General features: G+C 46.5%; 1 protein-coding gene across 1 annotated transcript in view; it reads right to left on the bottom strand.

Annotated features, from left to right (window-relative positions):
* Positions 1 to 27,412, bottom strand: part of Gnpat (glyceronephosphate O-acyltransferase) — a 28,798-nt gene that overhangs the window by 355 nt on the left and 1,031 nt on the right. Inside the window, 13 exon segments of the mRNA XM_047520511.1 lie at positions 181 to 274; positions 350 to 449; positions 1,413 to 1,553; positions 2,507 to 2,586; positions 3,679 to 3,921; positions 6,273 to 6,496; positions 8,319 to 8,449; positions 8,568 to 8,719; positions 8,965 to 9,040; positions 9,409 to 9,536; positions 12,062 to 12,191; positions 14,421 to 14,597; positions 19,076 to 19,258. Of these exon segments, the coding sequence (XP_047376467.1) occupies positions 181 to 274; positions 350 to 449; positions 1,413 to 1,553; positions 2,507 to 2,586; positions 3,679 to 3,921; positions 6,273 to 6,496; positions 8,319 to 8,449; positions 8,568 to 8,719; positions 8,965 to 9,040; positions 9,409 to 9,536; positions 12,062 to 12,191; positions 14,421 to 14,597; positions 19,076 to 19,258 (1,859 nt within the window).

Genomic DNA, 27,412 nt, shown 5'->3' with positions numbered 1-27,412 from the left:
CTCCTTGGCCCCAGGGGCACTTTCACTCAACCACGAGGGTGCCCCGGGAACGCCTGCGGACTCCACTGCGAGCGGTGGGTGAGTGAAGGGCACTCCTACACCCTCCTGCACCTGGGTACTTGCTCGGTGACACTGTGACCTGGTCCCTTTAGCGCCCACGGGTCCGTGCACAGTACTTACATCTTCTTTTTCTCTACCACACCGAGTCTCACAAAAGCTGCTAAGGCGTTTTTCTGCACGTCGGAAGATAACACATCATAACACTGAGAGGCACCTGGGTGAAAGAGGAAGAGCTGGTGGACCCCTGCTCTCCAGTAATAAGAGCCCCCTCCCTGCAAGGGTGACTGACCTTGATCGAGAAGCTGACCTGTAAACTTCCTCACTGCAGCCAGGTATTGCTTCTCAGTAAAGCGCTCTTCTTCTTCACATAGGAGGTACTTGCAAATTATCTGATTTTAACAGGGACAATTAGGACCAGAGAGAAAAAGGGCCCAAGAGATATGGGAGGGTCTTTAGGGCATCTCTTCTAAGCTTCTGCTCATTTTGACAATTAGAATACAATGGTGTGAAATACTGATATTTATTAAACATCACTCTGCCATTTCAGAGGGCTGCAAATTAACTACTACCAGCTTTGCATTTCATGCTCCTGGAAAGAGAGGAGTCAGATGTTTATAATGTTGTCTTTCTCGCTAAATGCACCCAACAAAGGGCTAAGTCATAAAACACTGAATGATTTCTACTGTAGAAAAGAGATTAAGGGTAGAAGCAACACTGATCAGGTACCAAGTGTGAGGCTTTGTCCAAGGAGGCTGGCGATGTCATCTCAAGTGCCACAGCACCCCTGTGCCAGGAAGCAGGTTGGGTGCCTGCAGGCACTGCACACACAAAACCCAGCCCCAAGTCTTTTCTCTCAATAGGCATGGCCCCTGTGGTTTGCATTCCCAACTCCCTCTCTCCTCAGTCCTGAGGGGTCCTGCTGGGTGTACCACCCACCTCTGTATCCACTGAGCTCTGGCAAGCTCCTCGGATACTTGCACTTGAACTTTTCCTTCCCCTTCCAACATTAGCATGGAGTGACATACACGACTGACTCTACGTATCCTTCAGGTCTTGTATTCACTAAGTGCGTATTACATATCAAACACTTTGCAACACACTAAGAACAAGAGACACAAGCACAGCATGACAACAGTGTTTGGGTAAAACCGAGGTTACAGGAAGACTGTGCTAGGCCTCACGAAACTGTCATTCTCTTGGTTCTGTGATGGACGAGGCCTCCTCTAGCCACCTGGGAGGTGATATCATTCACTGGGGAAGATTCCAGCCCATCAGAGCAGAAATAAGTGCAGTGTGGAAAACTCTTGATTTGACATGGGGGCCATAGAGAAGAACTTGCCAAATTTACATACCTGGTAACATTCCACAAAAGGTTTAAAAAGTCCTACTAGAAATTCTAACACAGCATTTCCTTTCTCTGTAACAAGGATGTCCCTTAAAGTCATCTGAATGGTCTCACTTTTGCAAAGCAGGTAACAGCCTTCTTCAAAGTCCTGGAAGGGAAAAGGGAAAGCCAGAATGTACCCGGGAATTCAGGTTCATGGGCGCATGCTAATCTCCAAGCACAGCATGTGCCCTCAGTTGAGACACCAGCTAGTCACAGCCTTCCCAGGACTACCTGGATGCTCCACAGCAGCACAAGAAACATTCTGCTCATGTTCAAAATGCTGAACCCCAGACACAGCAGACAGAAAACCCTGGGTGATGGACTTTCTTTCTTTAATGTTTTTTTTTTTTAAGTTTTCAATGGACTCTTATTTTATTTATTTACATGCAGCACTGAGAATTGAACCCAGCACCCCAAACATGCCAGCAAGCGCTCTACCACTGAGCCACGACCCCAGCCCCTATGGACTTTCTTTCACTGTGCACAGCCACACTCCTTAGATCTGGCTAGCAAGTATGTACAAAAAGTCCTAAAGATGTGGCTCATGCTCAAAGCTCTCTGGCATTCCTGCCCTCATGCCCCACAGAATAAAACGAAGCCCGTTCACCTGAGCACGGCACACAAAAGCCTACACCACCTTCGTCTATTCTGCCACTGCCTCCCCAAGCTAACCAGTAGTCCAACTCGGGAGCTTGACCAGGCTCAGCTGTCCACACGGCCACGCAAGACCACCCACTGCTCCTCTCCTGGCTGAGGCACCTGCCTGCCAGACACACTGCAACCCACTGTCAGCAGAAAAGCCAGTGTCAACTTACAAACATCTACGAACAACTCATGCACAGGAGCAGCACTAGAGGCTCCAGGAGGGACCCTCCGAACAAAGACTCCCTCAGTCACTCATTCTCATCATCACCCGCTGCACAGCTCTGGAAAACACAGCAAGGCTGGAGCTGGGTCTGCTGAACTGAGCACCAGAATTTCTCGCTGTGCTGACTGAGAATGCACCTGCTGCTTCTAGAACTCATGCCGTGCCCGCCTGATCTCCTTCTGTGGACTCACCCTCAGTGTGCTTCCCGGAAGGAAGATGAACTCATCTGAAAACACGTCACGGAGGAAGCGGAAGCAGCTGTAGACATCCTCTGCAAATAAATTTGTTCCATAAGATCACCACACTGCTTTTTAAACTTTCAGGGAATACCAGGAAGTCTGTGAAGCCCCAAAATGCAGTCCTTCAAAGGTGCATTTTATTCATGTAACAGGACAAGAATTAAGTCCCCTACAGGAAGCCAGAATCAACCAGAACTTCACCTGCAGAGTAAACTAGTCTAGCATAATGTTAATGATTAGAACTAAATTACAAGCAAGCTTCTAATAAGTCAGTCTGGTAACAAGTCTGGTAACAAGGAAGACACCACATTCCTTAGAAGCCTGGGACACCGCTTTCCCCTATGCCAAGGTTCCCAGGGCAGGAGAGGAACTGACTTCCTAGCTCCCCTTCACATTCACATTCCTGCATCTTCACCATGCCTCTAGTACTCTTCCCTGTGAAGTTCCAAGAAAAAAAAATAGAAAATCACCAAAGGAGCCCTGACTCTGGGCCTACTGAGTGAGGCTCTGGTGGGGCTCCGCAGGCATCCTCAGGCGGACCTGGTGAACACCCTGGCCTGGACTACAAGCCCCTGTCAACCAGAAGTGTGCTCCTCTCACGGCCCCGTCCTCGGTGCAAGCAGCACGCTGCTGTGCGGGTGTTCTGCTGGAGGCTCCCATAGCTGCCCTTGCTGGGTGAAGGGCCTCACAGCAGGAACAGCTCAGACAGGAGGCGGGCAAGCGTGCTCACATGCACAGCATTCTCTGAGCGATTATGCAACTCTGTTGGCCTAACTCTCCTCTTATAAAAGGAGAGGTTTAGGTTGGGCAATTTCTAGGTCCTTCCAATCTTCCAATTCTGTTTCTTTTTTTTTTTTTTTTTTTTTGAGGGAGGGTCTTGCTACATTGCCCAGGTGGACCTTAGCCTCCTGAGCAGCTGGGACTACGGACGGGTACATGCCACCGTGCCCTCCAAGTCTAGGACTCTACGACAGACGGCCATGGGTTTAAGAAGCCACGCTAAGTTCCGAGGGTAGAGGCCGGGGGCCTGCAGGTGAGTGGCCTTGCTGTGCACTACTGCTCCCTGCATGGGACTGCAAGGCTGGGCCTCTTCTGAAGTTCAAGATCATGTTCCTGGAAGTTACCTTTCCTGAACCCAGGTGTCATCTGCAAGGCTACAGCTACTAAGGAAGGACGGACAAAAATGTTGAGCAACTGGTTCCTATAAGCCGAGCACATAAGCAGAGTGATGTGCTGGAAAATGAGTCCATCGACCACTTCTGAGTCTCCGGAGTCCACGTTCAGAATCACCTGGTCTCTAACAAGGCTGGCGAGGTTGGAATGCAGAAGAATGCTGGACTGGACAACTTCCTCAGCAGGTTCATTATCTGCACACAAAGATAAAATGTGTAGATGAGACAGGGTCTGTTGGAGTGGCCTGGCCTGAAAGGAGAGTAACTTCAAGTGGCAGACGCTAGGTTAGTTTCTTACCAGCTGAGGTCATGATACAAGGACATTTTGGAAGAAGCATTTTGTGTATCGAATCTTTCAAGACATGCACATAACATCATCTACCCAAGTCTGTCAGTCATTCTGAAATACACATCCATTCCCAACCTAAAAATTAGCACATTCTGTCTCTCTCAGGAACCAAGGGCATCCACACATTTGCAAGAGCAAGTTACATGACTGGAAAATCACACACATGGATTTAACAATACCAAGACAGAAAGGTCTGTGATTAGTGCCTGAGTACCTTAAAACATACTTCTCACACACACACACACACACCCACACCCCCACAGCAAGCTTGCTTAGATGCCCCCCACCCCAGGTGACAAGCATATCACTCTGCATGCAGACCAAACGGCAGCCACAGTCCTAGCACCAGGTCTCTGAGAGCACGGGACACTGCGATCTCTTTCCTGCATCTAGGACCATTAGAGAAGCAGAACCGTGATGGTTCCTGTAGCTCATCATCTGACACTACCTTGGCCTGGACATCGCCAAACAGTAGTCACAGAAGCAGAATGAAGAGATAGTGATATTTAACAAATACTCTCAGCAAGGGCAATCATTTTATTATACTATGAACCCCAGCCAAAGAGCTGGGTGTCAGGTTCTGCTGATGATGCAGGAGAGGGAAAAGGGAGGGGCGAGGCTTGTATTTAGGGACCAAACGCAAGGTCTCATAGTGAAGCCCATTCCTGGCTGGTGTGTGGCTGCCTGTCACCAGGCTTTGAACCCATTCGCTTCGGCAGCCTCAATCACACTCGATCAGCCTGCCCTCAGCATGCTCAGGATCATGACATCTATGAAAATATGGGAAAGGCTCTAGAGGGCTGGAGACGCAGCTCAGGGGCACAGTGCCTGCCTGGCACGGGAGAGGCCCTGGGCTCACTTCCCAGCATTTGAAAAAAGGGTTCCAGACATGAGGATGCTTAGGAATGTGGGATCACGTAAGTGAAAAAGAACAAAGGAACTGAATACACGCTCTACATCAGGAATCACAACTGCTCAGCCCACACTGTCACTTGTCCCATGAACCGAATGTGATAACCAGGTGGCGTGGGGTTGTTCAGCCACAGGTACTCTGATCCTAGCTTCAAAAAGCAAACCACCTTAAAAAGACGGGTGCCCATGTCTTCACGCTCCTGGGGCAGAGTTATGGGTTCAGCATTCTAGCTGGCCATCCGTGACACCTAATACTCACTACCTTGTGTCATAATTCACACGCCCCTCGACTCCTACCAGACCATCACAATGCTGAGAGAGACGTCACCTCCCTCTCTTCCCTCACTGGTGACAGGTACTGGACTGCCTGGCTCTTGTTAGGAATTCCTCCTGGATTCCTTCGCTGGGGCTTGGGTGGCCTCACTTCTCAGTTGGGACCTTAAGCCTGTGAGGCCTAAGCCCTCTAGCTGCCACCCGCAGCCCTTTCTTCTCCTTGCCCCACCCAGCAACATGGCTTCGGGTGGCCCTTGCCCTGACGCAGCCTCTCCGCCATGCACTTCCCATCCTGTGTGAGCAGCTCTACTCTCCGAGGAGCTCCTTTCCTGTTGAGACGGGTGCAAAGCCACTCCGTGCCATCTCCCCTCACCCTTGCTATTCTCGAAAATCCTCAGAGTGGGTCCGCAGCCTCACTGATCCCACTGCTTGCTCATGCACTTGATGTCAGCATGATGAATGAACACAGGTGCTTCACCAGAGGGCTACCTGAGTTTGAAGGCACTGCCTTTTCAACTGTCATCTGTATGATCTTAAATCCAAGAGACGGAAAACAACTCAAGCTCACTATTGTTGCATGCACCCCAGATTCCCAGCACAGCATTCAAACCTGGACGAGGTTTTCACAAAGCTGTTATATCTGAGAAATATATAAAGGCCAACAAGGCCAGTCCTTCAGTGTGTGCCACCCACAAGGCAAACGGGCTGCAAACACGAGGGCTCCAGAGGAGGAAGGACGGACTCCTGTCACTACTCTCCACTCTGCTGTGTGCAAGGGGATAGTGTTCTAGTCCTTGGGTGTTCAGGGTCTTGGGGGGAACATGACATGCAAATGTTTATGCTCAAGGGCCAACATGCTGGGATTCATGTTCTTGAGGGACGAAAACAGACAAGGGTCCTTCTTCTCCAACGGATGTTTAGCTCAGCATCTTATGTAGGTTTCCCACATCTAGAACTCATTCCCAAGTTAAGATGAAAAGGCAATTCTCCACACTCACATCCCACTACGTACCAGGCCACAGGAGGAACCCTCCAAATGCCTGAGCCAAGCCCTTCAGCCACAGAGTCTTTTCCACCAGAGCATCAAAGTCCATAGATGGCCGGTTCTGAAGTAGCACTGCAACTGCCAAGCTCCACGGGCTCAGAACTAGGTTCTCAATTTGCAGAAGCTGCATTTTGTAGGCAACTTCAGTGACAAAAGCGTGCATGTCCTCAGACTGTTTCTGCGGGATATATCTAAAAGGAAGGGCACAGAACACGTTGGGATTTTGCAATCTGCACTTGCGGGGTGGGAAGACCCTTCGGAAGGCTTCTCATGTTCCTCCCAACCAACTTCCTTAGGCCACCTCCAAGTGTAATCTGCACACGTCTCCAGGACATGCTCTTGAAACACGATAAGAAATACTCATTTTTGTTTTTGGTACTGGAGACTTAATCCAGAGGTGCTTAACCATTGAGCACATCTCCAGCCGTTTTTTATATTTTATTTTGAGACAGGGTCTTGATGAGTTGCTTAGGCCTTGCTAAGTTGCTGAGGCTGTCTTTAAACTTCCAAACCTCATGCCTCAGCCTCCTGAGCTGCTGAGATTACAGGCGTGTGCCACTGCACCTGGCAAGAAATACTCTTAATTCCCAATTCCAGGGGGAGACTTCTGCTTTTTAAATAGATCATACCACTTCTGTGAAAACCGACATCTCCCAGTAGAACAAATGACCATTTCTGCAGAATCCTAGCACCAGGAAAATCTCTACTGAACTGGACAGACTGCTCCATCAGAGAGCTTCAGGACCTGGCAAGGACCCTATCCTCATCTGGGAGCTCTGACATGTGGATCATTACACATGTACATGAGGCCTGAAAGTACTGTGCGGAGCAGGGACATGCAGGGCCTCACTGCAGTCACACAGGGGCTTGATGAAAACCTCATCAGGGCTGCTGAGCCAGGTGAGGTCTAGAGAGCCGGTGGCAGCAGGAAGTTCACGTGTGCATCTGAGAAGACAGCGGGGCTGCTGGAGAGGCTCTGCCCTGCTGGGGAACTCTGCCTCCTGCAAAGACGTGACAGACTTTCTTGGGAACGGGGACTCAGTCCCATGTGTGGCTGCCACACACTCCTTTCTGGGATCAAAACTGTATTCAGGACACATGCCATGACACTTCAGTGAGTTCAACGGTTCCTGCATGTGCATTTGTTCACAATGGCACTATTTCTTCCTAAGGTCAAGTGGTTCCCCTAGGAAGGCGATCATGTTTTGTACGTCTGACACAGGCAACTTGCAACTAATCAACTGCTAGCTGGTGAGAACAGATCGTCTTCACTAAAGTTTTCCAATGACAAAAACAAAATGATGGGAATGAGACTGATTAGACTACCATCATGCCTGTACCAATGTGGCATGATGAATCCTGTCACATGTAGAACTATAATGCACCAATAAAAATCATGCTGAATACGTTAGTAACAGGATCTGCATTAGTACGATACAGAGTGAAAAGCAGATATAGACATCACATTTTTAGTAGAAAATTAATTACGTGGAATGCCAGATTTTGGAGTCAAGAGGCGACAGCTGAAGCCATGAGGGTCTGCCAGGGGAGGGAGGAGAAGGACGTACTCAAGGCTGGCTGCTTCCTGGCAAGGGGGCTGATGAAGAGCCGGAGTCAGGTTCCCCAAGAAACATCAAGTGGAAGGTGAGATTTAGATCTGGGCACATGTCTTTCTGAAAATGTCTTATTCACCCTTAGGATACAAATTAAAGGGACTGAGAATAAAAGTCTAGATTTTGACTAATGTATGAGTTTGGGACTGTCTGAATTTTTTTTTAATTTATATAAATAAACATACATTACCTTTGAAAAAATTATGCTAATTAAATAAATAAAAAGGTTTTAATAAAAGAAGAAGAAAGAAAATGAAGCGGCACAGCTTCCCTGGCAACATGCTGTGTGCTCTGGGGTAAACCACAGCTCAGGCTTAGAGGTGGTCGACCCAGGGTGAGGACTCACACTGTTAGGTTTTAACCCCCATTTCTGCATCAGGTATCAAAACAGGCCTTGCACCTTGGAACCAAGTTATATGGGCTCCGACTCATCCTTCCAGCTGCCAGAGAGCGAAGCGATACAGGGTCTCCGAAGTACACGTGGATGCTTCCAAAGTTTTCAGAGAGGATCTTTCTGGCTTTCAACAACCCCTAGCAGTGTCACAACAGGGAAAGAAAACAAACAGGAGTGTACTTGTGAATTAGCAGGTGTACAAGTCAGGATATTCTCTACACTTGAGGAAAATCAAGTCTGGCCATCCTCACGTACAGTTGTAGATTCTTTTGGCTTTGGAACTCCTAGAAGTTCATACGCATAAAGAGTTTCTTCCAATATCTTATCATAACTGATGCTAATTGGGACAAGGTAGGTATCAAAAACTTCTCTTTTAAAAAACGGTTCCATCACAATATTCAGGAGACCTGTAAACATAGGGAAAAATGTTTTCTCATTCATGCTGGGGAGTAGAGCACAGAGGGCATATAAATAGGAAGATAGCAAAAGTGTACACATATCCTAAGCCCACAAATAGAAACAGTTACACTTATAAAGAAGTGGTTATCTTGTTAAAAAGTTTAAAAAGTGTCAAGTTCTGTTTAGCAGTGACCCTAAAGTCACACTTAAACCCTGGGGCCTATACTTTCTTTCTAATCTGTAAGTGACCTACCAAATTTAGGAGTCAGTGTCTTGGCAGAGCGGCTCCTGGTCCCTTCGAGGAAAAATTCAACAGGAGCATAACCATTCTTTAAAGAGAAAACAAACAAACAAACAAGACACAAAACCCATTGCCTACTCTCAAAATGACATGATTTTTCTTTGGTACTGGGGACAGAACCCAGGGCCTTGGCGCATGCTAGACACACGCTCCACCACTGAGCGACATCCCCAGCCCCATAGGTGCTTCTTTTGATCCCTTTCCCCATGCCCTCCCAACCCTCTAAACAAATGCTGTTCGCAGTGACACTTAAGCAAGAATCACAGACTGCTGAGGCTTGGAACATTCCTTGAGGGGAAAAAATAGCTAAGTGGTCTATTTAGAAAGCATAATTTGTAAAAGCAAACATGGAAAGAAATCAGAACTTGAAAAAACTTGGTACTCATATGCATTTACCCGTAACATGGTTTTTACATATTCAGAGAACACAGCCCAGTAGAGTCTGTTGCCACCAAAGGTACGTCGCATGAAAAAGGCACCCGACATCCTCAGCAGCTCCCCAACCACTCTCATTCCCAGGAAGTCTGAAAAACAAAGAAAGTTTTCTCAAGCCCTGAAGTCAGAGGCCATTAGATTTCACAAGAGACACGAACAATGACACTGAGATTGATTAACAAGAGGACGTCTCAGAACCACGGAGGAGAAGGGACCCTGCAGCCAGAAGCCACAGGAGGCTGGGTGCACTGTGCTAATACCAGCTGGCCAAGATGGGCAACAGCGGGGTGGCAGCAGCGTCACCCAGCGGGGTCCTTGGCCCTGCTCTGAACTAGGTGACAGGCCAACCTCTGTCCTCATATCTGGACAGCCAGGTCAACCTGTTTGCACCCCTGCCCAGCAGGAACAAATATCAAACCACGTTCAGGAGGACAGATTGAATAAAGCAAGTCTACAAAGAGAGGCAGGTCTACCAGCAGTTTTCAGACAGGTTTTCTCTTATTTTTCCTTAATTTTCAAGTATCTTCCTCATATCTCTCTATTCAGATGAAAATGCTCTGAAAGTGTTTGAGTCCCAGCAGTTTCCACCTTACAGTTTTCTACACTTATTACCAAAGGTGTACACTTAAATCCCAGCTTTCCTGGTGGCCTTAAAAAGAAGCCGAGAGAGAACATATCTGCCTTAGCAGTCCTACTTTTAAGAGTCAATCCTACAGAAATAAAAGTACTGCTATAAAGTTGTATTGCAACACTATAATAACAATCCTGTTAAATTATACACCTGTGATATTGAATATTATACAGTATCAAAAGCAACGAAGACAGGAGATGGACTCTTACCTTATGTCATACACAGAAATTAACTCAGTGGCTCAAAGACCTAAAGGCAAAGCCTAAAGTGTAAGACTCCCGAGGAAAACAGGGAAAGTCTTCGTGGCACAGAATTTAGCAATGATGTCTTGCACAGGACACCAAAAGCAAAGGGAACAGAAGAAAAATAAACTGGACTGTATCAAAATGCAAACATCTGTGTATCCAAGGATACAATCAAGATCAAAAGGTAACCCAGGAAACGGGAAGCACCACTTACAAATCACCCATCTGGTGAAGGTTTGCAGAAAATGTAAAGAACCTCTACAACTCAACAACCTAAATCAATTGAATTAAAAAATGTATGAACTTGAATAGACACTTTTCCAAAGAAGATACACAAATGGCCAAATGGCACAGGAAAGCATGCTCCGCCTCACTGCTCACTAGGAAACGCAGCGTCGCACCATTTCATGCCCACTGCAACAGGCATTACTGAAAACAATAACCCACAGAGCAACAAGGACAGGCAAGGACGGGAGAAACCTGAACCACCCTGTGGGGCAGCGCAGAAGCTCCTCAAGAGTCAGTGAGGTTACCAGGTGACCCAGCAGTTCTACTCCTTGGGATATGTCTAAAACAAATTGAGAGCAGGGTCTTTTTCTTTCTCTTTTTTTTCTTAATGTTTTGGTTCTGGGGATTGAACCCAGGGGTGCTTTGCCACTGGGCTACATCCCCAGCTTTTTTTTTTTTTTTTGGAGACAGGGTGGTCTGACTGAGGTGCTCAAGGCCCCACTAAGTTGCTGAGGTTGGCCACAAACTTGCACTCTTCCTGCCTCGGTCTCCCAAGTTGCTGGGGTTACAAGTGTGTGCCACTATACCCAATCTGTACGGTCTTCTTAAATTTCTTTCTTTCTTTCTTTCTTTTTTTTGTTGTGTGTGGGGGTACTAGAGGTTGAACCCAGGGGAATTCTATCACTGAACTGTACCCTAGCCCTTTTTATTTTGAAACAAGGTCTCATTAAGCTGCTAAGGCTCTTCACTGGCAACCCGCCTGCCATAGGTGCTTGGGTTGCAGGTGTGGCTACCCATGTCCACAGCAGTGTCATCTGCAATAGCCAGAAGGGAAAAGCAACCCAAGGGCCCACTGAGGGGTGAAGGGGTAAACGACTGCACCTACTCAGGGAACATTACTCAACCTTAAAAAGGAGGGGGATTCTGACCGCGCTACGTGGATGAGCCTTGAAGGCACATGCCAGCAAACTCACCAGCACAGCACTATGGGGGAGACCCTGATGCTTCCACCAATGGGCAGGTGCTGGGCTGGGGATGGAAGGATGGACAGGTGCTGCTTTGTGGGTACAGCTTCGATTCTGCAAGGACGGGAGGTGTGGTGGCTGCGGGACAGTGGTGCCCTTACCCCCACCGTATGGGTGCTGAACGTGGGCATGATGGTGAATTTCATGTTATGTGTATTTCTTCAAAAAAATACATTCTAAAAGTCAGACCTGTTCATTTACCTAGAGTATTACTAAATACAAAAGCCAAAAGGCAGAAACTACACGTGGGTACTACAGTCACATTTTCCAAACTGAAACCAAAGAACCCTGTGTGCATGTACGCCTGTCTGCATCTGCCCAGTACAGGAGGCAAAGACAGAAGGACCCACGCCAGGCTGTCGCACTCTGGGTCCTAGAAGAAGGCTGGGTTTAACATTGCCTTCAGTACGCCAGCAGGGGTAGAATCATCCTGTGAACATTTTAATCTATAAAGTTAAAAAAAAGTGTAGAAAATCAATACATACCCATTCCTGCGGCTATAACAGGCACAGGCAAGTCGTAGTTGTACAAAAGAAACGAGAGCATCAGAAAGTCAATGTAACTCCGGTGACTAGGCAGCAGGACAACAGGGTGCTCCTGGATAGCTCGTTGAAGCTTAAAAAAATGTTACATTTGGAATAATTTCAGTTGTCATGTTATTAAAATCATAGCTCAAATAAAAAAAACAGGAGGACAAGTCTCTGCTCAAAGGTAATGCTTACCATGTTTTCTGCCTTTGCTCCCTACATACAAACTTAACTTACTCTGACCAGATTATTATTTTAGAGTTCTAGTTAAACAATTCCACGCAATACAAGAATATTAAATATGTAAATTTTATGGATCAGAATGATGATGATCACTAGCATGTTTTAGTAGGGCATTTTATACACCAGTCATCTGACATGGATTATTTACTAACACGTATGTGTAAGTATGGTCCAAGCCTTTCTTCCCTATTTGTAACATGGGCATGCACCTTATGAATGGTGGGGCTGAGGAGGAAACCCATGTCAGTCTGCCTTAAAAAACCTACCTGAGTCAGCAGGATTGCAAGTTTGAGGTCGGCCTCAGCAACTTAGCAAGGCCCTAAGCAACTTAGTGAGACCCTGTATCAAAATAAAAAATAGGACTGGAGATGTGCTCAGCAGTTAGGCACCCCGAGTTCAATCCCTAGGACTGAAAAAAGAGTCAAGCTGAAATGTTGCCGTGGCCAGGGTGCTTACCACAGCAGACAACAAAGCTTCTCTGGGAAACAGCAAAAAGAATTTATAGGGTTTATTATTGTTTTTGTTGCATTTTGTTGCAGTACTGGGCTTTTAACTCATGGGTGTTCTGCCACTGAGCTTCACCTTCATGCCTTTTTATTTATTTTGAGATAGGGTCTCAGTTGCTGAGGCTAGCCTTGAACTTGCAATCCTCCTGCCTCGGTCTTTCGAGTTGCTGGGATTACAGGCGTGCCCACCTCACTCATCAAGATTTATAAATAACTGGGACAAAACAAGAGGAATGTTTCTCTATGTGTTGGACTGCGTGGAGAATGCACATGTCACACAGCTGGGAGATACATGATATCCCAGATACAGTCAAGTAACAGACTCCAACAGTGTCACTGGTGTCAATGTGCTGTACCTGTTTTTCTGAAATCTAAACACAATGAACCAAAGTGGATAATTTGTGATTGGTTAAGACACAGCTTGCCAATATGCCCTGGCCCCAAACCCTACACCAAACGTTGTTTGACAGACCCAGAGAGTAAGTCAGAAAAGAATCATGACAGATAGAAATACTTGACAGGAAAGTAGATGATCAAACAGAGGCAGAACATCAAAAGGCATGAGGAAGAAGCAAACGAAGGTTAAGAGCTTTCCTGGGAGAAAACAAGCACTAAAAGACAAATGATAGCAGGCTGGGTTGTGGCTCAGTGGTGGAGCACTTGCCTGGCACGTGTGAGGCCCTGGCTTCGATCCTCAGCACCACATATAAATAAATAAAAGATCTATTTACAACTCTAAAAAAATTTTTTTAAATAGAAAAAAAAAACAGATGAGTAAATGTAACATTCACCTGGAAAGCTCTTCCTTATAGGAAAAAGCAAGCTAACCAATAAGGGAAGAACCACTCGTCTTCAAAGTAATACTAATTAAGTAAAAACTAGTAGTGGTTGCAAAACTAGTGGGGAAAGCCTACCAAAAACAGGACATGTAACTAAGCTCAGTTCTCCTGAAGATACTTTTATGCACATGTGCAGTGGAGAAACTCGGGGGACACGGCCTGGCGAGGAACGCTATAGCTGTACCACGGAGAATGTTCCTGCCCAAAGTGCACCCCGTGCCCAGCATGGAGTTGCACGATTACATCTAACTCAAGGGAGGCTGAAATAACCAACCTGCTACTAGAAATAGCCTAATACTAGAGACACAAACAGACAAAGAAGCCATTCTAGATCCTAGGACTTGAAGGAGAGAGGGAGGAGGAGGCTGGATGTGGCATGCGCCCTAGGACTTCCAGGCTACGCAGGACATGAGCGAGACGAGTACCACGACAGCTGTGAGGTCCACATTCCTAGTGCCACGTCCAGGTTGATTCTTGTTGGTGACCACACCACAAGAGTGACTTTATTTACAGGAAAAACACACCAGTATTTGGCAAAAAGGATAAAGGAAATACTGGAGGGGAGTCTGGGTGAAATACAGACAAAATTCTTAGCATCACATTTCTGACTTCTGTGAACAAGGGGCACCTTGGTCTGTCAGTCGAACTTGACTACAAGCCCGGGAGAGGCAACCCGCCTGCACCTCGGGAGGCGCCAGAGTGCCAAGGGCTGGTTCTGCCGATACTCACTTTCTGGATGCCTTCTTCATTCACACACACCTTCGAGAAAATCTGTTTAAATATTTTGCTCAAGGCGAAGGCGAAAAACCGAATGACTCCCAAACGCAGCTTATGGCTCATTTCATCCAGGATCTCACAGGCTTCCTCGCGGAGGACATCAACAGACTGGAGGGACTCCCTAGAGAGCTGGAAGGACAGGGACGCAGAGGTAAGATAGAACTCTGTTCCAACCAGCATGGCTAGCTCCACATGGACCAGTATTACACAACTCCAAGAGGGTGTGTTTTCTTCTTGTTTTAAGTTGATTTGATGTATCTTCCAACACAGTAGATAAATGGTCTTATTTTTTCCCTTTTTGGAAGAAAATCACTTTAATTAACTCACGAAGAATAACATCAAAACAGCTGGTTTCAGGAGGGCACACAAACGTGTCAACTCGGGGAACTTATGAAGAGCTGGAGCGCCCTCTTCCACCACCGTTCAGAAACAAGGGTGCTATGAAGTGAGGTTCTACCTCTCACACTGCCACTTCCAGTGACATTTTAATGCTAAAGTAACTGGGCCATCAGAGCCAACTTTCCATTTCTTTGACCTGAACTTCCTGATTAGAAGACTCCATCTGCAGTTTCCATCTCAGCTCCTCACTGAAACTCTCATAGGGCTTAACGTCACCCTGGTTCTGGGCACACTTCAAAAATTGTTTTATCTCATAAAAGAAGGGCCACCAAGCTACTGCTGCTGGGCTGGCTGGTTCCCTGAGGCTCCTGGTAAGTGTGCCTGACGACAGAGCCACAGTCACGCCAGCTGCAGCAGCAGGCGAGCCGCTGCAGATGGTGGGGCTGCTGCTGGTATCGGCCTGGGCGCAGCCCTTAGCCCAGGGCCCAGGCTGGCTGGGGGGCCGCGTGCCCAGTGTGGCTCTGGCTTTCATGCCACATGCTAAGTGTGTAGCAGCTCTGTGTGCAGGGTGCAAAGCTGAATGGTCTCACGTAGGTAAGTTTAAAGGCCAGAAACTGGAAGAGGAATTGCATTCCAGAGAGAGGCCAGGCAGGAGATGATGCCTACAAGATGTCTGCCATTCACAGCCTCTGACCCCAGGAGAGGAAGGTCTGTGAAGCCACCAAAGTCACCCCACTGCACGGTGCCTCCCTCTCCTCTGCAGACTGACACTGGCTGTGTTTTACCACCATTTGGTGAAGAGGAGAAATGAATGTCTGGAATCCAAGGGCCTTAAAGCTTGACCCCTGGCTTAAGTTCTCCCCAGGAGTGCACATCAGACCTCGCCCTTCTTCTCTTTGTTATGGGGACTATTTGGAGCCAGTCCAGGTTCTTCTGAACCCAGGGAAGTTTGAATTCTGCAACTCTGTGGTACCAACAAGGCAGGGATATTTGGTACAGAGAAACCTGGCTGGTTTGGGAGGTCTGAACTGTGACTGGCCTAAGACTGCAAAGTGCTAATTCTTTCTCAGGTCCCCTGGAGAGGTTCTGGCTGACTTGGCTATTTACAGCTATGAAGTGACTTGTAATGCACTGTGGCCTGTGCGTCTGAAAGCACACCCTGATGGCAGCTCGAGGTGTCCTGCTGGTTGGCTGTTTATGGCCATTAACTTGATAAAGGAGAAACTGGTTTAATGTAATTGTTTTAAGAGTTCTTTTAGTTTGATTTTTTTGTGTTTGATTGGTTTTAAAGAACTTGGAAAAAAAATCTGATGGCGGGGGCTGGAACTGTAGCTCAGTGGTAGAGAGCTTGACCAGCATGTGTGAGGCACTGGGTTCCATCCTCAGCATCACACAAAAATAAACAAATAAAATAAAGGTATTGTGTCCATCTACAACTAAAAAACTTTTTAAAAATCTGATGGCTATAGCAATAGTCTTATTAAAAATTTATAAATCTTGCTATGTGTGATGGTGCATGGCAGTAAATGCAGCAACATGGGAGACTGAGGCAGGAATACAAGTTCAAGGCCAGTCTGGGCAACTCAGCAAGACACTGTCTCAAAAAAAAAAAAAAAGAAAAGGAAAGGGCTGGGAATGTGACTCAGTGGTAGAGCACCCTGAGTTAAATCCCCAGCAACGCCCCCCAACAAAATAATAACAAAAGATGTATCTACATGAGGTTCCCCATGTCTAGTAACAGTAAGGTCACAATGGAGCCAAGAGATGCCCACGCCTGTTGACACTGTAGCTGTCCTGATGTCCTAGCACAATGCACTGCTGCTGGTCTGTGGTGATGCTGAAGAACAGCGACTGAAGCCAGACATCCAAGAGCACGGCACCTCTAGTTAGTTCCCTACAGGGCGTGATTCTTAACGATAATGCCTCTGTCGCTGGTTTATGTACTTACTATGCTACACTTTCTATTGTTATTGTAGAGTGTATTTCTTCACTTGTTTGGAAAAAAAAAAAAAAAAAAAACTACTGTAAAATAGCACACGTGGGGCTGAGGTGAGGCTCAGGGTGAGCACTTGCCCAGAACCTGCAAGGCCCAGATTCCGTCCCAGCCCCACACACCAAGGAGGCGGCACGCTGCCTTGCTCCTCGCATTCCATCAGAGCTCCCAGCTAGGTCGCTTCCTGCGCTAGACTTGGTGTTCACCACGGGCCCAGAAGCAACACTCCACCACACACGTTTCCCATCGAGTCCAGCTGTGGAGGAGACTGTGCTGTCGAGGTCTGAGAGTACCCTGTACAACGCTCCTTACAAGAGTGGAACTGCCCAACAACACACCTCTCCAAACCAAGCATTGTCCTTAAGTGAGGCACAAAGGTGGCTAACTTTTTGCAGAAGTTCTCCTGGTGACTCTAAGAAGAGCCAATTCTGAGACACACTACCCACAAGGGTTTTTACTGATGAATAAGTCTGGCTTCATTTGTGAAATAGGCCTAGCCAGAGAAAACTGGTAGCTTCTCTGTTACGTAAGGACAATCAAAACAAAGGGATTAGGAGCACAGGTCAATGTCCAAGCCAAAAGAAATCAGACGGTGGCAATACCTTTCCCCAGGCCGTGACCCAGCTTAAAGTGAATGTAAAAGTCAAGAAGCAAGACCTCTACAGCTCGGGCTCCGGAACAGGAGCCAACTCGGGAAGCTGAAAGAGCCGCAGCCAAGGCCAGGAGGCTGGAAGGGAAGCGCAGGACGAGTGTGCCCCAACCTCCCACTCCGAGCACCACCCGAAAGGCAGGCGCCTCTGCGAGGCACTAGAGTGACCAGTGAGGCCAGGGAGAGGGTCGGCACAGTGGAGCCAGTGCTGTGTGGGGAGCCAGCGCAAGGCAGCGGTCAAGCGAGAACTCGTGTTTCTGAAGGTGCTCCCTTCCCTTCTCTACAGAACACGTTAGTTGCATGCGCTTCCTTGAGGACATTACAGAGGACCAGAATACGCAAGACAAGGACAGGGGCATGTGTACTTCCCAGAGGAGCCTGTTAGGAAAGAGTATGTTCTCCTCTGACTCGAAAGAAAATGGAGCCATGGAGCAGAGGAGGCACGAAAGGCCAGGCCTTCTGCACCATTCCTACAGCTACGGTCCTGAGGATCGGGTGGGACGGACACAGGCAAGCAATAGTGGCAAGGACATTAGTCTGTCACCACAGACTTGGGCCTCGTGAGTGCCTGGCAAGTGTCCCAACCTGTCTACAGAACACCTTCCTTCTGAGTCTTCAAATCACACATCCAAAGCAAACTTTGCTTTCTTCCCAATCCTGTTCTCTGGTCTAAGTTCCTTTCCCACTGAAGAGCTCTAGCATGTCCTTCATTCTTTCCTTCCTTCCCGTACCCACACAGCCACCAAAAAAGATCAACTTCACGTCTCAAACCTCTGAAGCCTGTCCATTCCTAATCCTGCAGCTGTACCCCAGTCCAGGCAGGGACGGTGGCACAGGGGGTCTATGGCAAGCGCATCAAGATGCACTTCCTGCTTTTGGTGTTAGAATAAGGGCACTCCAGAGCACATCTCACTCCATCTCGAGGGCTTTCTACGGCTTCACACTGCACACGGAACATCCAAATTTTCCATGAGGCTAACAAAGCCCTTCCCGACAGGCCCCCACTCACCACTCCAGGCTAAAAGCATGTCGTCACCCATCTTTGTTCCCTGCTCTGGACATACTGAGCTACTTTCCAGTCCTTGAATCTCCCTGGCAGCTCCCAAACTCTGCTACTCTCTGGAGTCACTCTGCAGCAGGCTCCCTCGCGCTGATGTTTCAATGAACTGGCCCAGACCCAGGCACCGATGTCCTTCAGAGCTCCCTGGTACTCCGCTTGGAGGTTGAAGCCATAACGCTCTGCTCCACCAGGAACTTCACTGGAGAAACCTGAATCATTTTTCAGTTCTCATTAAAAGTAAAATCACTTCCCTGACTCCACACCAAATTAGCAGTCCTATAGCATTTAGTTATAGGGCCTTGGCTCTTGAGTCACTGCTAGTGTGCCCTGCACTGGATGTCACTGTACTGTGTGACTGCCATTGTCCCTGCCAGCCCAGACACTGTGCGAGTGCGGGCAGCAGGGCTCCAGTGCCCAGGAAAGAGGCAAACATGCCACAGGGATGCCGGTGTTTGGTGAATACGCTGAATACAGCTAACCCTAAAAGAAAACTTTCAAAGTTAATTCAGAGAAACAAGACAGACCTGGTGAGAACGCACAAGTCTGGCTGTGGCTGGAGGACTCACCTGCTTAATGACATAATGAATCTCTTCAGAACTGAGAACACTGTGTTTAATATCGCTCGGCTTGCAAGGAGTAATTCCCTTATAGACAGGAGGTGTGTAGCACTTCATCGCAAACTTCAGGTCACTGACATGTCTCCTCTCCTCCAAAATATCTTCAAAATCATCCCAGTTTTTAAGCTCTTTCTGTGAATAAAGCAAATCAAAGAAAGTCGTGAGCACGTGTGAAATGAGTGGGACAGCTCAGGGACGACAATGGCAAGGCTCCACCTTTCCCAAGACCCCATTCTGGGCGTCTGGACGAGAGTCAAGTGTTCTGGGGTTAGGTTTTCAGACACTAAGAGAAAGAGGCGTAACCGTGATTAGGATCAATACACCAGTACTTCATTCTTAGCACATTTTTGGTTGCTATTTTTGTAAGACCAGTATCCCTTTGGGAAAATTAACAAAAACAGCAGAGACAAGATACTAAGTAAGCTCTAGAATAATCTGATCAGTTTTGCAAGGTTTCTTCTAACACACTGACAGGCTTTCGTGTGCCTTTACTTAGCTTTAAAAATTAAATCAAAATATGTTAAAAGACCACATTTGATATATGTGGGCTTATGTCAAATAAAACAAGGCCATACGGGTGCAAACAAAATGAAATCTCTTTCAAGAAGCAAGCTCTCACATAGGCTCCTACAGAGCACCTATGCCCGCTGTGGCCAGGGTCTGCCCAACTACCACATAAAAATGAGTAAATAAAATGAAGGTGTTGTGTCCATCTAGAACTAAAAAAAAATTTTAATTTATAACATACAAGCACAAAGAAAAAATATTAAAATCACCCATAGCGCCATGATCCAGAGACCACCTCTAAACACACAGATGGACACATTCTCTCCTTGCCACATACACACTGCGGACTTGCAATGTGTTTTTTTTTTTTTCACTTAATGTCATTAAATACTGCTCCATGTCATTTAAATTCCTTCCTTTCTTCTTTGGGGATCAAATCCAGAAGCCTGTGCACGCTGGGGAAGCACCTTATTACTAAGCTAGAGCCAAGGTCCATCTTCCATTATTTTCTTATCACACTGTTATTATTATTATTATTATGGTAATGGGAATTGAACACAGTGGTGCTTTATCCCTGAGCTACAGCCCCAGTCCTATTTATTTATTTAGACACAGGGCTTTGCTAAGTTGCTGAGGCTGGCCTCAAACTTGTGATCCTTCTGCCTCAGTCTCCCAAGTGGCTGAGATTACAGGTGTGTGCCACCATGCCCAGCAATGTTAGCACTTTTAATGTTAAAAAGTTATATAATCCTTCATTCTCTGCTATATACAGAGATGCACATTCTTAAACACAATGACCCTGTACATACTTCTTTCAATGCAATCCTTCAATCCTGGCCTCTTTCCAGCCCTCATTCTCCCAGCCTCCTCTACCATGTGATAGCATTTTCTAATGCTCCCTTCTCCCTGCCCACCTCAATCTTTCCTGAAATTTCCCTGCTTTGGTTTTTAACTCATGACTTTCTTGTCTCAGTAGAAAAATCCACCTGGTTTCTCTAATCCAGTGATTCTTGACGTGCGGGAAGTTTCCCCCTCAAAACTACAAACAGATGTTCTTTGCTCCCACTTCCCTCAGTAGGTCTCCTTCTCCAGTCCTCTATCCGTCCTCCAGCTGTGCTGGGCATGGTCACCTACTCCGTTGGCTTACAACACTAATCACACAGGCCTCCCAACCTTCTGCCAGCTTCTCCGACCTCTCCACTTACACACTTGGCTGCCACACTTCACATCTGGCCTTCCCGAAACAGAGCCCGCTTCTCTGCATGTCCTCCAACTCCCTCATGTTCCTGAGATCTCAGTCTGGCCCCTGGCGTCAGCAGCCTTTTGCTTCGCTCTAGATGGCTCCTCCCTCGCCCTTTCCATCCAGTCCTAACCTGCTCTGAGCAGGCACAGTGTCCACTTGGCACCCCACCACCCTGCCCCATTGGGCTCCAGTCCTTCCCTTCAACAGCCCCTCTGCTGAGCTCACCAAGTCCTCCACTCTGCCCCTGTGCTCGTCTCCAGAGAGTCCTGACCCAGTGACGCCTTGCCTAAAACACTTCAATGACCCACCCAACACCCCCACGCACGGCACTCACCACCTACTCCTGCGAGAGGGAACCGCACTGCCCGGCAAGCTTCCTTACACCTCTGCTGGAATGCCCGTTCCTCTGTCACCCTGCAAGGCAACCCTCCTCTGTGAGGTTCTCCCTGAGTTACACGTGGCACGACTGACACCTCCTCGTCTGGACTTCACCCACAATCCATGTCTATTAGAGTATGTAGCCCACACGCTGTGACCGCATGTCTGTGTCACTACTAGAGCACAATTATCTTGAAGATAAGATGGCCTACTTCTTTATCTTTCCAGCATCTGACCACGTTGCTGGAATTCTGGTGTAAGACTGCAGTCACTGTAGCATATCACACACTCCTGCTTATAATGCCAGACAACATTCTCAAATTTCCCATTTCCCTTTAATAAAGTAACATACAGCTATCTCAGCTCACTTAGGCTGTAACAAACTATCACCATGTTATTTGAGGGTCCAAAGGGATCTTGAAACTTTCTATTTAGTGGTCCTGGGAGTAAAAGGAAAAAAGGATCGGGATCAACGGAATATATGGAGGGCAGAGGGCTCACAACACCAAAAGCAGCAGAAATGGGCACTTTAAGAAAGCCTTCGAAAGAGGATCAGCAGCAACTGCTGCTTAGTTCTATTACTGCAGTCCTACCTCTTGCCCTACACCCCCAGCTCTTAGGACCCCTACCACTTCCCCTCTTCCAACAGTCTTGCTGGGGACATGCAATTCCCTCAACAAGTTCGCTACTTCAGAGCCTTCCTACCTCTGTTCAGGTTGTCACCTCTGCGGAAGAGCATCCATGCTTACATATTTAAGCACAACTGCAAGCATGGTTTGTGGTTTGTGTTGGGGACACAATGGTGATCAAAACACAGTCTCTCTTATGAGCAACCAGTGCACGATGGAACCAGCGACTAAGGGAGAGGCGTGAGTTTTCAAGATGGTGTCTCCAACATTTCATTCGACCTGTACCTGGTGCCTCCTGTACAAAACTGGGAGCTTCTCATCAAGGCAGGTAGAGTGTTCTATAGTTCTGACCTTACTATTAGCAGCAGGAACTTAGTCATCATAGAATGAATAAGACAGGTACTTCCTGAATCCTGTTGCTGATGGTTCCCTAACAGTCATGGGATAAAGCTCCAAACTCCCCAGCCTCACTCTAACCCAACATCAAACCCAGAGGTTTTTAACCCAAGTTGCACATTAAAAAAACTGGGGAAACTTTTAAAATACTGATGCCCAGGCCCCACCACTAGAGATGCTTGGTTAACTAGGTCTGTGAGCAGTGAGCCTGGGTATCAAAATTTTTGAAAGTACACCAAATGGCTCCTACCTACAGGTAGGGCTGAGTTAACTGCTTATCAACTGGCCTTCCCTCATGCGTGCTGGAGAAGTATTTCCTATCAATAAGTAAACATATTTGCATGGCCACTCGTCCAGGAATATAAAACAAAGGGGAGCTAAGTAAGAGGTGAGGCTGAACACTGCCCGTCTCAGTCTGCAGGGCAGGCTCTCCCTCCCGGTTAACGGCTGAATAATCCCCTCCTGGAGCCTCACTTTTGGCTGCTCTGGAGCAGTCATTCACTCAGAAGAAGGTCACTGAGTGCCCGCAGCAGCGTACCAGGCACTGTTCTACGTGCCTTCAGCTACACGCTTCCCAGTGCGTAGCACAAACAATGCAAGCAAGCGACCAAGAGACGAGCACTAATGCCCTTAAGGAAAGACAAACAACAAGTAAAGGTCAGTTAGCATAGAGAAACCACCAGCAGTGCGTTGGTCGGTGCTCGGCCATCTGACAAATGCCATGGGAGAGCCCTGACTTACAGCCCTTGCCATTGTGAGCTACCAGCTTGACCTCAACAGGGGAAGATGTACAGTAGCACGTGTTCCGGGAGCTCCTCCTTCCAGCAAGACACACACACAACCTCCAGAACACAGCAAGATTCAGAAAGATAACTAGGAAATGCTAAGTTTTGAGTATTGCCATTGTTTTAAATAGACTTTAGTTGTAAATGTATATAATTTACTTATTTAAAAATATTTTTTAGTTGTCAATGAAACTTTATTTATATGTGGTGCCAAGAATTGAACCGAGTGCCTCACACATGCCAGGCAAGCGCTCTACCACTGAGCCCCAGCCCATATTCTTTTGTTTTTAATAATGACTGCATTTTAACATACAACATTCATGCACACTCGGAAAATATTTAACTGGCATCTGTGGCAAGCCAGTATAAAGGAAATAGAGACCTGATGAGGAAGTGACTGGAGAGCTACTTTAGGCTGCATAGTTGCTGAAGGCCTCTCTGAGGAAATGACACCTGAGTTGGAATACCAATACCAAAAAGTCAGCAACACAACGTTGTAGAAACAGCACAAGCACGAGGCGGCCAATGCACGCGGCCAATGCATGAGCACTCTGAGCAGAGAGCATGCTTCTGGTTAAGTCTGAGAAACAGAAGACCAGGCGGCTGCATACTGGTAGGCAAGATTGGGGAAGTTAGAGCAGTAGCCATTGCCAGACCACACGGAGTCGTATGGGACACGCAAGGTGATCATGTCAGAGTCCCAGGACTTTTTCATTTTTCATCCCAGAATCTCACTGAAAGACCACAGACCCCTGCCTTTGAATACAACCCACTTGCTGATGACCGCCAGATGGTATATTAGTGCAGACCTACCTCTTCTGCTCTGGAACCATATTTCCAGCTCTACTTGGATGTCTCTCAAGTGATTATGTTGTTTTTTTGTTTCTGGTACATAACATGATAATCAACAAGCTAAATATCTCTTATCTCAAGCTGAACACATTCCAAACTGAATACTGCCTGTCAAAATATTTTTTTGTCTCCTGTATGTCCTATCAAGAGGCATCATCAGCTGCTCTGTTGCCAAGTCACAGAAACCCAACAGTCAATGTCAGATCACTCACCTCCCCTTAGCCAACTGGTTCCAAGGGCTAAAAATTTACTGTCCTAAGTATCACAGAAATTCACAACCTTCCTCCAACCTCAGCGCACTGCCCTACTCCAGGCCTCCTCACTCCTCTGGATTCTTGCAATAGTGTCCTGATCATCTCTATGCTTATGCATCAGATTCCCTCCCAATCCCAATTCCCTTCCTACACTCTCTCCTTAAGTAAAGGAGTTTACCCACAGATAGTTGTGCCAGAAACCAGTAGTCTTCTTAGACTGTGTTGAGTATAAATGGCCTCCCAAAAAGCCAAGACTGTTATTCCTAAGTATGCAGACATGATACCCATGCTTGTCAGGAAATGTCCTTTGCCTGCTTCTTCTGTTCCCTTTGTCCCTAGCCTTGCCTAACTGGTTGGCTCCCCACACATGCAAGGCAATCAGTGCCTAGGACGGTCTTCCTCTCCCTCATCCACCACCCACACTTCAAAACTCAGTTCAGGTGTCACTTTTTCTAGGAAGCCTTGCAGAGTCCCCAACAACCAGATGTCCCTCCTTTTTACTATCAAAAATATGCTGCGCCCTTCAATCTTTGTCCTTAGCCCACTTAATTATAAATATTTGTTTACTTTTATGACTTCCCATGACCTTAAAGGCAAGGGTTGGATCTGTAAATATACATCTTAGACGTTGAGAATAATGACTATGATATTGTAGGTAATTCTAATGTTTGCTTTAATCTTAAATACCTCTAAAGTACCACTTTCAGATAAACAGAAAGTATTGCACAATAAAAGTGGAGCTGAGGAAATGAGGACAGTCTGAAGGAGTAAGAAATTCAGGTTATGGAAGTAAGGCTATGCAATCCCAAGGAGTAGCCAGAATTACTCATAAGAGGGCTGGTGTCCAGCATTCAGAAGTAGAGACTGTTCACAGGCCTTGGTCTTTCATGTGAAAAAGTCAATAAGTCCTCGGGTGAAAAAAATCACTGATGAAGGAGGAAGTAAGAAGACAACAGCCAGGCCCCATAGGAACCCTGGCCGGACTGACTGAGCCCCATCTCCAGGATCCCTCATTCCGACTAATCACTCCCTGCCTCTGGGGCCCTCACATCGACTGATTGCTCCCTGCCGCCAGGACCCCCAGACCAACTGACTGTGCCCTATCACCGGGACCCCAGACCGACTGATTGCACCCGGCCTCCAGGAACCCACAACCACACCAAACACACCCCACCTCCAGGACCCCTGCCTGACCAACCGCATCCCGCATCCAGGACCTCCTGCTGACCACGGCCACACCCTGAGCTGCAGCTCCCCATTTGCCAACACATTTCAAAGCCAGAGCGGCCATCTTGGATAATTCTGGAAGCCATAGCTCTGATCTTTAGATGGGGCAAATCCCATCCTGAGACACCTGCTGGATACTTGAAGCTCATTGTCAGGTACCTCTCATGCATCAGGCTACTGAACTCTGGGAAGTTTCATTACTATATGACTGTTATACTGTAGATTTTCTTTTTTCTCCTTATTGAAAAAATTTAAGTTTTTATTTCTTTACTTTTCTTGCTCTCTTTCCTTTTGTTTACCTGTTCCCTCAGAGTCTCTTTCTCCCTTTTTTGCATGCTAACATCCAATTTCTTTTGATTACACTCTCACCCTTTCTATTATCTAGAACTTCTGTATATTCTTTTCTTATCCCATTAACAGCCACATTCTACATCCCTCTGCATCCTCTTTGTCTTCCATTTGAAACTGCAGACCTTATTGCAAATCTGTTTGTTTTACTGACAATAATATTTGAACTCATTCTGTTTATTATGACAATTTTGTTATTGTACTCATAGGGGCTATTTGGTCTAGGATTGCATATGTCTGAATTGGGCACTGCTAATATTGATCTCCTCTTAAAGAAAGGGTTTTGGAAACCTATAGGGCCACTATAAGACTATAGGGGGAAATCTGCAATACCCCAGATCTGCACTGCTAGAGGGGAAGATACATGAACAACATGAAAAAACAAGGGAAGAAGATGATCCAAACAAATCTAGATTCTATATTAATAGAATCCAATGACCATATGGTAGAAGAAATGTCAGAAAAGGACTTCAGATTATACATAATTAAGATGATTCGTGAAGCAAAGGATGAGATAAGAGAGCAAATGCAGGCAATGAATGATAATACCAATAAGCTGAAAGAGCACCTGCAAGAAGCAAAAGATCATTTCAACAAAGAGATAGAGATTAGAAGCAAAGGATGAGATAAGAGAGCAAATGCAGGCAATGAATGATAATACCAATAAGCTGAAAGAGCACCTGCAGGAAGCAAAAGATCATTTCAACAAAGAAATAGAGATTCTAAAAAAAAAAAAAACCAAAGGGAAATCCTTGAAATGAAGGAAACAATAAACCAAATAAAAAACTCAATGGAAAGCATCACCAAAAGACTAGACCACTTGGAAGACAGAACCTCAGAAAATGAAGACAAAATATTTAATCTTGAAAATAAAGTCGCCCAAACAGAGAAGATGGTAAGAAATCAGGAACAGAATCTCCAAGAACTATGGGATATCATGAAAAGACCAAATTTAAGATGTATTGGGATTGAGGAAGGCACAGAGATACAAACCAAAGGAATGAACAACCTATTCAATGAAATAATATCAGAAAATTTCCCAAACCTGAAGAATGAAATGGAAAATCAAATACAACAGGCTTACAGAACACTAAATGCACAAAATCACAACAGGTCCACACTAAGGTACATTATAATGAAAATGCCTAACATTCAAAATAAAGGTAGGATTTTGAAGGCTGCGAGAGAAAAGCATCAGATTACATACAGGGGGAGACCAATACAGATAGCAGCCGACTTCTCAACCCAGACTCTAAATCCTAGGAGGAGGAAGTAAAACACCAACTCCTCTCTTTAACACAAGGAAAATTCCAGTCAATTTGTGAACCAGTTTAAGGCAAAAAAAAAAAAACCCCAAAACTTCCTGTATGTTGGATTTGCACAACCCTGTTCCCCACATGCCTGTTCTGTAGTACCAGAGTCAGAAAGCAAAGATGAAATATTTCCACCAAAGAACAGTGGGCTGACAAGGTCAGTGAGGACAGAGGTTAAGGTGATTAAGCTTGAGGGAAATAGGCAGGTAACAGCAATCATAAACCAACAGCTCCTCACAAAGCACGCAGGAACTTTTACACATTACAAAGAAGACTGTCCCAATCTGAAGATGGTCACATTTCTTAGAAAACTGGGGATTTTGTTTATGTTGCTTTTTTGTGTCTTCCTTGTGC

This window comes from Sciurus carolinensis, chromosome 12, assembly GCF_902686445.1.
Source record: "Sciurus carolinensis chromosome 12, mSciCar1.2, whole genome shotgun sequence".
Classification (NCBI taxonomy): domain Eukaryota; kingdom Metazoa; phylum Chordata; class Mammalia; order Rodentia; family Sciuridae; genus Sciurus; species Sciurus carolinensis.
Note: the sequence above shows the minus strand (reverse complement) of the source record. Positions and strands in the feature narration are given on the sequence as shown.